Here is a 15051-nt window from a genome sequence, read left to right as displayed (position 1 = left end):
AATCTGCGGCCCGCCTGGACTCTACCAAGTGTAGCTTCAGAGTTTCCGTACGCCTGTGCTGTGTCAATCTTGGTAATGTGGTGTCGAGTTAGTGTCGTTAGAAATGTCTCGAGATGGGTGTCGGGCATGAATAGCTCTCTGTTGCCGATTCGCGTGCCGCCAAAGATGGCGGCTACTGGCTGCATGTGCGTAGTAGGAGGCATGCCGTGTACTTGCTTGCATTGCACAGGCTAGACAGACATTTTTGCGCAGAGAGATCTGTGATCGAGGCGGCAAAACGAGGAAGCCTGATTTGAGTGGGATGGAAGAAGAATGGAGAAGGATCGACATGCATTAGGCTACATCCGCCAGACTATTTGATCCTATTCCATAGCAGGCACATGTTCAACCAGCGTTGATCACTTGCTGACGCTGACGCAACTTCACTAGCAGCGAGTTCTACTACTGACCAGACCACATGCTGGTTATAAGTTGCATGGTAGGACTAGGCCCCCAATACATCAAGGCTAGACTTGATCTCAAGTGAGAACGGAAAAGATACAAAATGCGGTGGTGGTACGTATAGACAGGAGTATCAACATTTGAAGTTTAGATGTCTTGTAGTGGCTGCCTGAAAGTACCTATTCTAGTAGACTATCTGAAACAAAACTTCAACTTTACGGAGAACCCTCCAATGTATAAATGTACATGGTAAAAAGAGTTTACAATGATATCCCGTCTCTATTACCATCCATTAGCTAAGTTGTGTTGCGTTGCCACTGTCTATGCATTCAAATCTGAGCCATTTCCAAATATACAAGCAATGACATAAAAATCATACAAAACCCTCTATTAGTTGCCAGACCTGCGACAGAATGCCCATCCACCATTTTAGCCTCACACTGTTGTGTCGAACATAAGCTGAACACTGCACCCACAAGATCTACTAGTTCTATCAGAAACCTGGGCTCACTTTCTCCCGTTTTGTACTTTTTCAGACGCCACAGCCTCAGTCTCATCAACTTCAGTGACAAACATGCCACCCAGACTCCCCAGCCCAGCCACAAACACACACATTAAACTAGTAATGGCGAAGTGACTGATAGTCGATCCGATTTCAAGCCACGAGCCACTATCTCTCACATTCCAGAAGAAGTACAGCGTCAAAACATCCGTGAGAGCCATTGACACCACGAAAAGAGCGTACGGTTGTAAGCCAAGTCGTTGGTTTACAATGGCGAGACTGCCGGATACCAGAACGAACGGGATCAAAAGCTTGAGCACTAACAATGCGCCCTGGGCAAAGGGGTCGAAAATAGGTACCAGGCGATACACGCTCTCTAAGCTGAATGATGAGACGGACGCGACGTTGCCGGTGCTGAAGAAGGCAGATTGGATGAGAAAGAAGCCGAATAAGGCGACTCGGGTATCTGAAAGAGTGAGTGGCCGAATGGAGCCAGAGCGCTTGACTTTGGCGGAAGCATCTGTAAAGGCCTGGATTCGACTTTCCAATTCTATCCATGTGACGAGGGTGAGAAAATATGCCCAGTAGAACATGCTCTCGTATGATATGGTGAGAATGATGAACGTTGGGGCGAATGTTAGGAAAACGCTCATTAAGCGATGTAGATGATGCTCTTGCTTTTGCAGTTGGTGTAAGAAAGGCAAAGGACAGAGTGAAATAATTAGAGTTGCCCAACCCAACAGTTGGTTCCCAGGTGGTAGGCCCTTCTTAGCTTGAAGCGAAAGGGCGCTTGACCGCGTGACATATATAGCCAGGACAACAAGTCCGATCTAGGATGCATGTCAGTTAGCGAAGTGTTGGCATGGTTTCGGAGCTTCACTGACCTGCATAAACATCAAAAGTCTCCACACATAGCTCCTCTGTCGGACTTGATTTGTGCTTTGCTTGGCGGTCCACGAGCGTAGGAATTTGTCTTCACACGCGAGGTACAGCGTTGCAGTACCGAGGATCAAAATTCCGCTTGTTAGTCTACAAGAATGGTTAGCAAAACATGAATCAATAGTTTTGTGGGTGTCTTAAGCGTACATGAGTCCAACGTTTTCCAATTTTAGCGCCGACAAGAGCGTGAAGGAGCTCATGATGACACACAAGATGAACCAAGCAGCTGTCAAAGCAATATTTTGCGAGAGAAAGCGTTTTCCGTAAGAAAGAGGGTACACAGCTCCGATAATGAATAGTCCGGTCAGGATTTCTCTGTATATGTACGCCAGTGCCTGTAGGAGTTAGCACGTAGCTAAGAAAAACCAATCCCGTGGGATATGCGACTTACCATCGCTCCGAGTATTCCAACATAGAGCACAGCACTTATGGACAGACTAGTAATTCTGGCTGTCGAATTCGTGGGCCCAACCAGTTGTTTTCCGCCGGCGAAAAAGACGTGCCGACGCGCATACGCTTCGTTCCAGAAGTAAACGGCGAAAGTTGCGTAAGCATAGTACGTCGATGGGGACCGGGATATGACGAATGAGGAGAAGAAAAGAACGAGAACGGAGGAGAAAGCGATAATTCCTTGCCAGGTCCTGCTCGTCTGCACACGCCCTTCTAGCACAAACAGCTCCAACACTGTCCCTATGGCGGTCATCATCCACCCAATATAGCCGGCAGTGACAAGGGCTCTGAGGAAGAGCCAGTCGTATGTTTGCATGTATCGGAGGCCTTGCAGAGTAACTTCGATCAGGTCTTTGGTTTCTTTGATGGCCGCTTCGGGTGATCCCTGCTCTATGAGTCGTGTGATGACTTCCAATCTAGCCTCAGACTTGCCGGCCCCTAAAGGTTCGAATGGCTTATATCTGAGCGTCGTGCTTTGTTTGATAGATTCTTTGACATGGTACTGCTCGAGGATTCCTTTTGCATTGGCCTGATATGCCGCTGCTTGCCTGCTCTTTTCGGCAGATAGGAATGGAAGCGGTAATTCGCCAACAGAATTGGCAGGAAATTCCAGACCAACCAAATAGGCCATTAGCGCCGCGATATCAGCTTGAGCAACGTCATTTCTCTGAACATCGCCAAAGTTCCACGCAGACGAGTAAGAATCGTGTCCATTCCCACTTCCCTTAACCTTCCTTGGCTTTGCGAGACCTGATCCCCAAGCAACCAAGGGAGTTCTAGTATTATCTGGGTGGCCGTCTCCGCTGTGAAACATATGGTCAGCGCGTATCTTCATGTTAGATTCGAGTGACCCAAAAGGGTGTGCTTTACACATTTCTCCTGAGGCATCTCATCTCATGAAATGCGCCTGTAATCGAACAAGTTGGGGGCATACGCAAAGGGTTCTGACTTACTGACTACCCCAATCACTCATACCATGATCCGCTGTGAAAACAAAAGCTGTCTGGTCATCCTTATAGAAATTTTCAATAAGCGCAGATATCTTTTTGACGCCCTGATCAACAACTTGCAAATTCCGCAAATATTCGTCGGAATACGGGCGATAGGAATGACCGGTTGAATCAAGCCCAAGCAAATGCAAGAAGAAGACAATTTTGTCTTTTCTCAACATATCATTCAGAGTTCGATTTGTTTTAGCTTCTTCAAAGAAACGAGTCACATGGTCGAAAACCCAAAGGTCCAAGTTCACTGGATCTTGAGAGTTGTCTTCAAAGCTTGGATCATAGCAATACGCATCAATGACACCTGGACTGGCTCCCTTTTCGAACATGGGAAGAATATCGGGACTGCCCCAGCTCCACGTATGTCGACTTCTGTTGAAGACGCTGTCGAAATTGACGGGGTTGAGCTTCCAGCCTGGAACAAGTCAGGGGTGAAAAACGTTGCTAGGGAAGAAAAAGGGACCAAACCTGTCGCGACTGCTGAGACGTCCTCATAAAGGCCAGCAATTAGAGCAACATGCCCCGGGCGAGATTCCGTTGGGACTCTTGTGTGTGAAATACCGAACGTGCCATGTTCCAGTACCTACAGCTGTGGTCAGAATTCGTTTCATAGAGAAGACATAACCATTTACAGCTTGCGGACTCGCGTCTCATTTGTCTGCCAGGATTGGTTGTCCAATTTTGAATGGAAGTATGAAAAAAAACTGACTCTTGAGCGCAGAAATGGCGCGGGATGACTTCCCCCTCTAACTCCAGCATACGATTCAGGAAACGGCTCAAAGGCCTTGTCGGCACGTAACCCATCGCCTGGTTTGTTCGTCCAGTCAGATCTCACACAAAGTGACACCAAAGTCGAAGAACTTACCAACAAACAAGACAAGCCGCTGCGCAGGAGCCCTCGATCCTTCTGTCTGCGATTGGAACAGTTGCAAACCAGAAACGATTGGACTGACAAAATATATGTCAAAAATGGAGTAAAAATAAATGAGATGAAAGACTGCGGCCGTGACCAGCAGCTTGAGACGAGGTGAGGCCATGGTGAACGACGGCTAGACAAGCAATATGCCTACGCGTTTGAGTTTGTAGCCTGTGTAATGTAGACACCGCTCATCTATGGCATCAGTCTCACAATTGTACTGGCATCGCGACCGAATTAGCTTGAAATGCGAGGCCATCAACCGAGAGCCACGCCCTCAAGGTGCTTAGGGGTCTTGGGAACAGTCGACGTGGCTGCTAGTCACGTGATGCCATTCAGGGGCGATTTTCATGGACACACACTCGGAGTGTGGATAGTGTTGACATCGACGTCCCTTGCAGCTCTAGGGTATAAGTTTTCGCATTTTTTCAAGAGTCAAGGGAGTCATGATTATGTGTACCCAGGCGTGGCTAATTAACTCCTAAGACGACTCTCCTGATATCATGTCCTATGGCCGGTATGTACGATTTGCTGATCTCCAGGCATAGATGAATCGTCCGGATGACCTGATGAACACGGCCATGAGCAGTTCTTGCCCCGGCGTCGCTGCCTGGAAATTGGCATTCAAACAGCATCAATACTATATACCATAATGAATAATATCAAAGAAAATAACCGCTAGGTCATTCCAGCAAAAGGGAACGCTCCGCTAATGCAGAGAGATAGTATGGGTTATATCCCGTTGAAAAATAATAGGGATATTTCTGCTTACTGACATGTTGGATGTGATACCTGAACTAGCTTCTACATGCGGCCAATGTGTCAACGGAATATAACCTGTACTATCTCTCTGCATCAGCGGAGCGTTCCCTTTTGCTAAATAACCGCTAGGTTAATTTCTTTGATACAATGAGTTCTTCTGAGAGAATCTCCTACATAACAACTACGGTAATAAGAAGACAAGAGAAGCCAAGTGCAGGGTTTTACGTAATACCATGGAAGCGTGAAGACAGACTGTGATGCAACGGCTGTTTTTGTGATGGCAATTTCCAAGGAGCTCATGAACAGAAGAGTGAAGTCCGCAACGGCAATAATTAAATCAGCAGTGAGTAAGTACCTATAGCCTTAGCCAATCATTAATGTTAGAATAATACACGATCTAAAACCAGAAAATAAGGTATAATTTAATCACCAGAAACAGAAATAATAGAAATGTACATGTAGATGCCAGGACAGGCCAATCTGCATCTTCAAACGACCAGACTCATGGTCGGTTAACGCAGCTCCATCCGGCTCAGTTCTGGGCTAGGGCTCAGGCGTTAGCCTGCAGTTCATAAATGTCCACATGGTCGAATTGCCTTTATCCCAGCATTGAATAAAGCCTGGTCCATGTCAAGTGACCCTGCCCTGGGGAGGTCCCGTCATCCATGTCATGATATCCCTTGTTACATATGTAGAACTGCCACGTGGACTAGCACAAAGGGTCATGCTCTGTGTCAAGCCTAGTTGTCGGTTCTTGGTAATCTGGGACTTGGGGCGCTTAGAGACGTACTATGAGGGAGTGGTCGCTGTGTCTAGCGTGTAAATGGAAATATAGCTGTTTGCGCTACTTGGCAAAGAACTCGTCAATCATTTAAATATTCGCGCAGAAACTCGACACGGGGTATGTGCATTTGCAGATGTAAGTGTACATGATCCCAGTGCCGATTTGGCGGTGCTGCGGCTGCGGCTTTTTCAATCTTCATTTGTTCATATGCAATGTAAACGTTCAATGTTCGGAATAATTGACCTGTCAGTTCTTCAAATACCCGCTGTCGAATCCTCAGAGACAAAATAAGCGGCACTGCCAGATTATGTGCTGCCAGATCTGTTCCAAAGAAGTTGAGCCGTGAAGTATACTTCTGTGTCATCAACTGGCCTTTTACACGCTCGAGGAACAACGATAAAAGTCCCCAGAGGAATCAAATGTCCCGCAAGAGCTCTCAGACCCGGAGCCTTCGAAGCTCCTGTGATAAATGCCACCAAGCCAAGCTAAAGTGTGTCCCCGGACTTACAGGCTGCCAACGATGCGCAAACCTCGATTTGCATTGCGTGTATAGTCCGCCAGGTCGGCCCGGACGAGTTCCTGTAGCAGAAAGACGAGCCAAAAGACAAGGAGCAGTACTAGACACCAGCTTGAAGTTTCAACAAGAAACTACCACTCCTCCGAGGAGCCAGTCACCTAGTGGTAGTGAGATGGTCCCTATATCCATGCCACCGAGACCAATATCTTCAAGCGATGGTACCAACACTGAAACGTGTCAAAAAGTGGCAAGGGTGCACAACAGCAAGCAGCACCATAGAAACGGACATTGATCCCATGATTAACGGGAGTAATTTCATCTCCTGCGCCGATTCGAATATATCGTTGGCGTCTTTTGACGCAGGCAACATGATGCAACTGTCAACTCCGGCAATGGCTTCACCCTTGGGCATGCTCAGCCCGACAACAGCAGTCATTGACTTTACAGCAATGGCCACCGAATCAATACTTGTATCAGAAAAAGCCCCCGAACCAGTCTTCAACGGCCACATATCAGCCATACACATTAAAGCGCCAACATCCCAATGTGGTTGCTTTCAATCCATCATCAAAGCGTATTTCAAGCGTAGATAATGTGTTGCGTACAAACGCAATAGTTTGCAAAGAAGATTGTTCATTTAGGTCATGCACTCTGCTCTGATAGCGGCTACTGTCCTTTGCGGCAGAACCGCCATTGAGGAACTGATATTGATTCGCTCAAGTCTCATGATTGCCTATGGCAGCAACAGCACTTGTCTCCCCCAACCGGGCTCCCTCTCAGCCAATTCCAACGCATCATGAACTTGGCTCATGTTGAATTTACCAACTGTAGAAACGCCGACTTTCTCCCCAAGTGGAAGAAGTCCTGCCTCCACCATCTTAATCAGACGGACCGTGTGGCTACGCTCATACATGTAGCGACCATAGAGCCGGAGACTCCTCAACATGAGATCCAAGTAGGAGATGGACACATCACCCATGCTTCCGCCATTGAAAACAGCTCGTCCATGTGGTCGAAGCACGCTCAGACATGTTTTTACGTGAGTAGAAGCCGCGGCTCCAGCTGGACCTAAGATACAAGTTAGAAAACAGACGCCATTCAGTGTTCCGTATCGACTCACTAAAGTCCACGTAGCAGTCTACTCCCGCCGGTCCAGCGAGCTGTCTTATCGCATTCGCATCTTGCTCTGAATCACCACTCAAAACCACAGTCTGGAGACGACCAATACTTTTGAATGACTCTTCCAAGTTCTTCAACTTTTCTGCCGTACGTCCAGCGGCAATAACTCTCGCCCCCATAGCGAGAGCTGTGAGCACGGCAGCGCCACCAAATTTCCCTGTAGCTGGCGCGATAATCACAGTTTCTCCAGGCTGTACATCAATGGTTGCGAGACCACCGAACGGGACATTGCAAATAGGCACGAGACACAAGTCTTCGACCGTATATCCCAAGTCACCACAGAGCCTAGCTTCATCAAGAGCAAACACGCTTTCCATAGGGAACGTGGCGTACTCTGCAAAGCTTCCATCAGACCACTGTGCCATCAGATCCAGCGTAGCACCAGCGTGTAGCCCTTGCAGCACAACGTTTGAAGGTTCGTCCCTGGCGCGGATAGTCATGTCGCAGAGCACAAGCTGTCCTGGTTTGAGAACAGTTGCGTCTTTGCCAACGCTGTGAACACGAGCAATGGCACTGGCGCAAGGGACAATTGGCAGGGAGATGGCATACGGGATCTTGCCTTCTAGGACAGCTTTGAGATAAGGTAGGACATAGGTAGCCAAGACTTTGACCACAACGCTGCCTTGGACGGCCGTGGGGATAGGACGCTCAGAGAGTTCGAGCGGTTTGTCAAGTGAGCTGAGAACAGCAGCTTTGTACGTTGCCATGGCTGGGGGTGTATAACTGGTCAGAAATCTGAAATTGTGCAGTTGGTATTTTCGACTGCGTATGATTGAAGAGGAGAGACACAACTCTTCATCATCATGTCGCGAATTCGTTGGCCTTTATATACATGAATCTGTGTTCGACAATACCCCTCAATAGAATTAACATTCAATACTTCAAATTTTTCCGGAAGAGTCGTATCTGCCTGCCCTGCACCATGTAAACGACCAACACCAATAGTCACCATGCGAGGTCCTCGTGGCTGCACCATAACGCAACTCCACTTGCCCAAAACCATGGTGTTTGGGTTAGCCGCAAGATAATGTTGCCCCGCGCTTACGTCGCTGTGAGATTGTCAGGAACGCTCAAATCGCGCAAAAGTTGAATGGTGCAGAGTTGCTGGCTTGTGAAATGCCTGAACTGGACTGGGTAGCGAATAATAGATGTTTGGGATGAGTGAATAATACTAAGTAGAGGTTGTCATGTAGATTTAATTGTAGGAGGTGAATATTATGAGTTGCTTAGACGGATACCGTAAGCGTGTGGTATGGGTATTACCAAGATTCTGGCTAAATTATATGGATGCCATTGGACAAGAGAACAGACGTTAACGCCGCGATGGATAGTCCATGATGACTATTTTGCTCTTACACGATAGATGTCTTTGCGTGAAATAACCATAACAATGTGCTTTACGCTGCTTTGAGATTACTGATCAAGCACACAGGAGGAGATCAATGAGGACCGCTTCTTGACTAGAATGGCAGTAGCATTATGGCTGCTGATGTAGTAGTGACATGGAGGTGAAGGGTAGTGCAACTATTACCTTTGCTTTGGAACGGGGAAGAAAAAGGCAATATCAGAATCACTGGCCGTAGAAGATTTTGAGACATAATGGGATGATTTTGGCTCTTTTATCGACAAGCATGGGCCATATATCTAACCACATAAGCTAATAGAAGAAAGACACTAAATAGAAGACAAAAACAAGAATCATAATGCCATTATTAGAATAGGAGCGGACAGGTCGCGTGGCGTCGCACTAATCAGCGAATGCTGTGTTTCCTGCCTCGCCCTTTCACAACAATTACTGCAAGAATCAAGATTAAAATAAATACGGAGGACCGTCCAAATCCCGATCTCCGATAAACTGGATTCAGATTGGAAATCTACCAATGCACGCGTGTCCACTGTTGTATGCTATGATTTGCGTCATGATACGTTTTCCATGATGTCATCCACACCGTCAACCCATATATAAACAATGCGACCCGAATTCCAAGACTGCGCAAAATACCAAATCAATCAAGCAATTCATCTTATTTCAAGAAACACAATGTCCTTTTCCAATACTTCCACGGGCGACAAACCCGCCGACCCCTACAAAAAGGCCAACCAAGAAGACCCTGACATGCGTACAAAGATTGCCGACCTAGGAACTTTCATCACAAGCTGCAAGTTTGGCATGATGACCACAAGAGCAGCCGAGTCCTCTCGTCTCGTTTCTCGATGCATGGCTCTTGCGGCCACGGAAAACAATGGCGTTGATTTGCTTTTCCACACAAACACTGAGTCTGGCAAGACGGACGATGTCGCCAGCGACCCCGACGTCAACATGTCATTCCTGAACTCAAAGGGCGAATGGGCCTCAATCTCTGGCCACGCAGAGATTATTACGGATCGTGACGCTGTCAAGAAATATTATAGCCCTGCGCTCAAGGCGTGGCTTGGAGACCTTGGTGATGGTGTTCATGACGCGTCTGAGAATGACCCTCGCATTGGTATTGTCAAGTTGGTAGCTGAGACGGCTACGTACGCATTGTCGGATAAGGGTCAGATTATGCAGGCGGTTGAGATTGCGCAGAGTGCGGTGAGAGGGAAACCGGCAGAAGTGAATAGCTTGCGGCATATATCGGAGGAGGAGTTTAAGGCTTGGCGAGTGCATCAAGGTTGAGAGTTTGTAGTCCTGCGTCTAATGAGTATGTAATTCATCCGCAAGAAGTGCGTTTCTACCGGTTTCTTCATATGAGTGATGTGCTGTCTCCGAGTGGCAGATGGCATTCATCGTCGATTCTGGATAGTCCGAGGGTAGTCATTCTGTGCCTGGATGGATGCCATTCGAATGAAATGTGCATGATGGCCAAAGGACGGGAATAAAAACGGTCATTCATGTGGGTTTCTCTTGCATTGTTTCTAACGGATTGAGTTAAAATGGGCTGTTCTCCTTGGCGATACTTGGCGATCTGGTCAACGGATCATGGGTTGCCATTGGCTAGCAGCCAATATACTTTAGAGCTCCAACTAAGCATGACTGACCTCGTTTGTAACTGCACATGTATTTAGCCGCTATCAGTGTTCCTTCTGTTCAGCCGCTCCTCAAACAGCACACTGAAAGTTGCCGAATTGCCGTGTCATGAGTTATGCTCATGGTTCCCTGTCGTTTGTGCCTCACGATTCGCAGGTTATCTCCGGGGGACGACCAAGAGCTGAACCCCCGAACAACGCTAATCAGGGGATGCAGCCCTATTCCCTGCTTCACATGCAGCCTCCTCTGACACCGACGATGACTGGGGTTAACTGCGTCCTACTTGGGCTTGGTCTCATGCTCTTCACGGATTGTGGCGCATTCAGAACTTGAGGTCTTGTCAGGAGGGCTGGGTTTGAAGGTGATGCAGACGTGGGACAAAAGGTATGGGTGACGGCGTGATAGCTGCATCTCATTTCTTCGGAGCTTTCGACTGCTCTGTCGTTGCGCGACTCCAATATTCTTGTCCAGTTTACCCATGAACAACGAGAGTAAGCCCACGGCGGCAGAGCGTCAGAGTTTTACCAACAGCAATTGATGACTATTGCGAAACTACTCTCGACATGAGTCGGTGGGCGTTGATACTGGCTGCTGCTTGTCAACTTCTGGAGGAGGTGCGTTGCGCAACGACGACAACAGAGTTGACACAACTTCGGAGAGATGTCACAGGGGCGTTTGTTACCTGGGGATATTACCTAGGAGACGACTATACTTGTAAGTCCAAGCCATACCTAGTTAATATTGAAAGAAGTCGCCGATTCTTTGTAGGAAGAATACAGACCAGTTGACCTGATTCAAATGGCCCAATTGGAGCTAACTCGAACCGCCCTCAGTCTCCGCCGCAACTGCGGAATATGTCTCTCCTGCAACAATCTCGACATTAAGTGGCAAGTACATAGACGCCTGCGTCAAGGGATCTTCAGCATGTCGTTTCGCAACTGGGTGTAGTGGAAGGTCTCTTCTAGAAACCGATGTTCTGGGAACGAAATCCTACTTTCAAGACTGGTATGAGCAATGTCAATTCGATGTGTAGCATGCGTCGCTAAGCCAGCACTTTCGCAACAGTGGCTCCGGTATCATACCGAATCAGTACTGCCACACAGCGTACGTGTTCAAAAATTATGAATCATCGTCGCCAAAGTACACCATGTACTCATGTGGTTTAATGGCGGCCACCGAGACCTTCTACCAGACCGTGCCGACCAACGCGAAAGGTAAGCGTCGTGTTTGTTTCCGTGGAACTTGCGCAACTCGGATTCTTAATGCATGGAACTCATAGGCGAGCTCAGCACAAAGGCCCAAACAGGTACACGTCCATCGACATTTGCTTCCATGACTGGGCCGATAGACTCGCTTCCAACCACGGTATCAAGTTCGAGATCGTCTAGTGACGCCTCTTCTAGCTCATCAACGAGTAGCTCCAGTGAATCTAAAAGTTCGGGTACTGACGGTTCTGCCGCCTCGGATTCGACACCTGCGCCATCGAATACGTCTCCCGCGGGAAACTCTGGTTCCACTGGCATGTCAGGGACTACGAAGCTAGGTCTTGGATTGGGACTCGGACTGGGTATTCCACTACTGGCTATTAGTTTCTTGGTGCTGTGGTATTTGAGGAAGAATCGCACTCAAGGCGGGATGGGACAATCGTTCCGAGGGCCTCAGTTTAAAGGATTAGGCGCAACTTATCCATACACGCCAGAACTCGAAACAACGGAACGGCCGTTGGAGATGGATTCGTCTCGAAGGCCACCTGGCATGTGGAACCCGCATGGAAGACCTAGTGAGCTTGCGGGATAGATAGATTACGATGGAATATCAGTTGGTTTCGGCACGAAATTCGGTAAAGGTTTGACTCATGGATGGGGTTTGCTTTGAAAGAGCCTCGTGAGAGCAGTCTTGACGTGTGTTGTGTTATGCTTTGACGCTTGTGTGTTTCCAAGATCAGCCTAATCTGTTGACCAGTTAATCTTAAACATGAATTCACAATCGACAGCTCACGGTTATTGAAACCATACTTGGCGGGTGTGACTTCCGCAGAGTGGATAATATACAGATGATGATTTGCCTTGATACCTAGCTGTATCATCATGGCCACAAAGGATGTCAAAAACGGTCTGGTTGTTCGTTCGGAAAAGTTTGAGCTGTGACAGCGATACGATATTGGTAGTGAAACAATCAACACGCTAAACCAGAAATTCTTGCCACTCCTTGCCAGCTGTCACCAAGTGCAAGAGGTAATGCCGCCGGCTGCGCCAGGTAATACGCATATTTAAACTGAACAAGCTGATTCTTTCTCTTCCTACAACCCACACCTTTTCACACTCTCTCAACAGCAGCTGCTTGTGCATGTAGCTACGCTTGAAAGTCTTTCTTGTCTCCAGTCTTCTGCCATCACATCTTTCCCAAAGCATCAGAATACTCATAATACCAGACGCAAGGTCTGTTCAGTATCAGCAGATGCATGCCACCAAGATTTGGGGACTGCCAGGCAAAGAAAAGACAGCTAATCCGTCGGCATAATTCAGCGTGAAAATGCCTTTCGCGAGCTCGTCAGGGCTATACGATGCGAACGCCGGGCGATTGGACAGAGTCATACAATGGTTGAGTGGTAAGTCAATTGGTCTTTCATAGCTTCTCTGCGACATCACGGACAGTATTCCGTCCTAGCTGCTGAGGCTGAGTCATTGAACTAGACAAAAGCCCTGTCAACGATGGCCACAACAAGTTCAAAAGCTTCCGACGCCTGCCAACTGAAATACGAATGAAGATATGGAAGCTAGCGATGCCTGGGGAGCGGATCTTTGAACCTGGGTTTAAAACACAGGTCAGATTGCCAGATTATTGGGAAGGCGGGAAGTGGAAGGATGAAAAGAATCAGGCGCCCGATCCGCCGACAATGACACTCAGAAAGAAGTTTAAGCCGCCTTCGCTGCGAGCCGTATGCCGCGAGTCTCGTCAAGTTAGTAACGAGATTGGTGGATTTAAATTTGGCTTGATGGGAGGCATTCGCCATGGATTTTGGTTCAATTACAATAGCGACATCGTTTTTCTAGGTCATGACATGGTTCACAAGGCGTCTTTCCTCGACTTGCGTGGTGTGCGCATTCTTGCGTTTTCGCAGCACGCTTTCAAGACAAAAAAGCGATGCCATGTCATCTTTGAACTAATCATCACTCGGGTAACCCAATGTCGGGTGGTGGAATTCCATCTTCAGCATCTGCAGGGCGTGGCTGCTGACAACGCGAAGCGTTATGAACTAACAGATAACCACGAAATTGGCCGATTTCGCAGTGCTGGTAGTAATACGTCTCAGCTTATGAAGTGGGGGGAGTTTCACGGTGCTCTGAATCGTGCTTGGGACGACTATGTGACCGCGAAAGGCTATGCAAATATTCGCAAGCCTCGCTTCGTTGGGTTTGATATGGTCTGAAATTTCGAAGGTTGAGTGGAGATACAGGTGGACTAGCTATGGTTAGATATTGTCGGTTCTGGAGTTTTCGTTTGACATTAATACGAGAGAAGTCACACAGTTTCGTGGGCTCAGATTGCACGTGTGATAATGCATTATGCAAACCTGCGTATCTGGTCCAGAAGGGAGTCGAAGCGCCTGGCCATGCCATGTGATGGAAACAGAGCTCAGTCAAATGGTGTCTCATTTCATTAAAGTGTTGCTTTCAGTGCTTACGTTGCTTTTGCTAATGAATTTTAATCGGTGGACCGTTCTAAGTATACTCCTTGCTGGCTCCTGTCGTGACCGACGTCAAACATGGTGGCCACGAATCCCCCTTCACTCATCTCCAAGGACACAATGTCCAGGCTCAAAACAATGCAACATGTTCAGCCTACAACATAATCTACTAATGATGGGACAGTCTCGCTGTTCATCAACACTGTGACATAGATATATCGAAACTATTGATCAGCAGCTACGAGACAAGCTGAGTCAAAACCAATTGAATGGCAGATACGGATGGTTGGTTACGCAGAGCAACATGTTCAAGAAACCCACCCTACGACATGTGAGTTGTGAGTTTACAAGGATGTCAGGTGCGGCAGTCTAGAAATGAAGGTGATAATTCCAAACTGCTCTAACTGCATTTTAGACTTCTTCAATATGGAATGCATATGTCTACATCTGCATCTCATCAACATTGGTGGACTGATTCTCAACACTGGGCGTGCCAAAGCAAATTCGCGTCCTGTCACAGTCATATTGACGTAGAAAAGATGGCTATCGGCCAAAGTTTGCGTGTAAGTACGCCACTTCAGAATGAATAGACGCCGCTATATGCATGATCAATGGCTGCATATGACAGCGCAGTCAGGCCGCTTGGCTGTCAAAGGGCGCAGTATAAGTCGTCGTGCTAGGGTGACTACCAGTGCGAGTTGGACGAGTACCAAACGAATATTATCCAATCGAAAACAAAGACTCCTTTCAAATCCTACGCAGTCCTCTGTTTTAAATATCTCAAAGACTTCCCTCAAGTTTAACTTCTGGCTGGTAGCATGATCACGCTTAAACACTGCTATGCACATTCGCATGACCCAGC

At 47.6% G+C, this 15051-nt stretch overlaps 4 protein-coding genes across 4 annotated transcripts; 2 read left to right on the top strand and 2 right to left on the bottom strand.

The window, feature by feature from the left end:
* Positions 1-922: 922 nt before the first annotated feature.
* On the bottom strand, positions 923-4370 carry VFPPC_07439 (GPI ethanolamine phosphate transferase 1; the record flags this gene model as incomplete). The annotated part of the gene is made up of 9 exons (XM_022428557.1): positions 923-925; positions 970-1773; positions 1828-1972; positions 2030-2217; positions 2274-3135; positions 3286-3748; positions 3802-3916; positions 4043-4140; positions 4199-4370. 9 exons carry the CDS (start codon positions 4368-4370, stop codon positions 923-925), a joined length of 2850 nt encoding a protein of 949 aa, XP_022284342.1.
* Positions 4371-7045: 2675 nt separating this feature from the next.
* On the bottom strand, positions 7046-8198 carry VFPPC_07438 (isopropanol dehydrogenase; the record flags this gene model as incomplete). The annotated part of the gene is made up of 2 exons (XM_018286294.1): positions 7046-7380; positions 7433-8198. The coding sequence occupies 2 exons, from the start codon at positions 8196-8198 to the stop codon at positions 7046-7048; spliced, it is 1101 nt and encodes a 366-aa protein (XP_018142870.1).
* Positions 8199-9532: 1334 nt separating this feature from the next.
* Positions 9533-10150, top strand: VFPPC_07437 (protein bli-3; the record flags this gene model as incomplete). The annotated part of the gene is made up of 1 exon (XM_018286293.1): positions 9533-10150. The coding sequence occupies one exon, from the start codon at positions 9533-9535 to the stop codon at positions 10148-10150; it is 618 nt and encodes a 205-aa protein (XP_018142869.1).
* A 2883-nt stretch (positions 10151-13033) lies between these two features.
* VFPPC_07434 (hypothetical protein) lies at positions 13034-13931 on the top strand (the record flags this gene model as incomplete). Its single annotated transcript, XM_018286292.1, has 2 exons — positions 13034-13109; positions 13195-13931. 2 exons carry the CDS (start codon positions 13034-13036, stop codon positions 13929-13931), a joined length of 813 nt encoding a protein of 270 aa, XP_018142868.1.
* Positions 13932-15051: the final 1120 nt, after the last annotated feature.

The sequence above is a fragment of the Pochonia chlamydosporia genome, chromosome 4 (genome assembly GCF_001653235.2).
Source record: "Pochonia chlamydosporia 170 chromosome 4, whole genome shotgun sequence".
Classification (NCBI taxonomy): Eukaryota; Fungi; Ascomycota; class Sordariomycetes; order Hypocreales; family Clavicipitaceae; genus Pochonia; species Pochonia chlamydosporia.
This window is presented reverse-complemented; position numbering and strand designations above follow the sequence as displayed.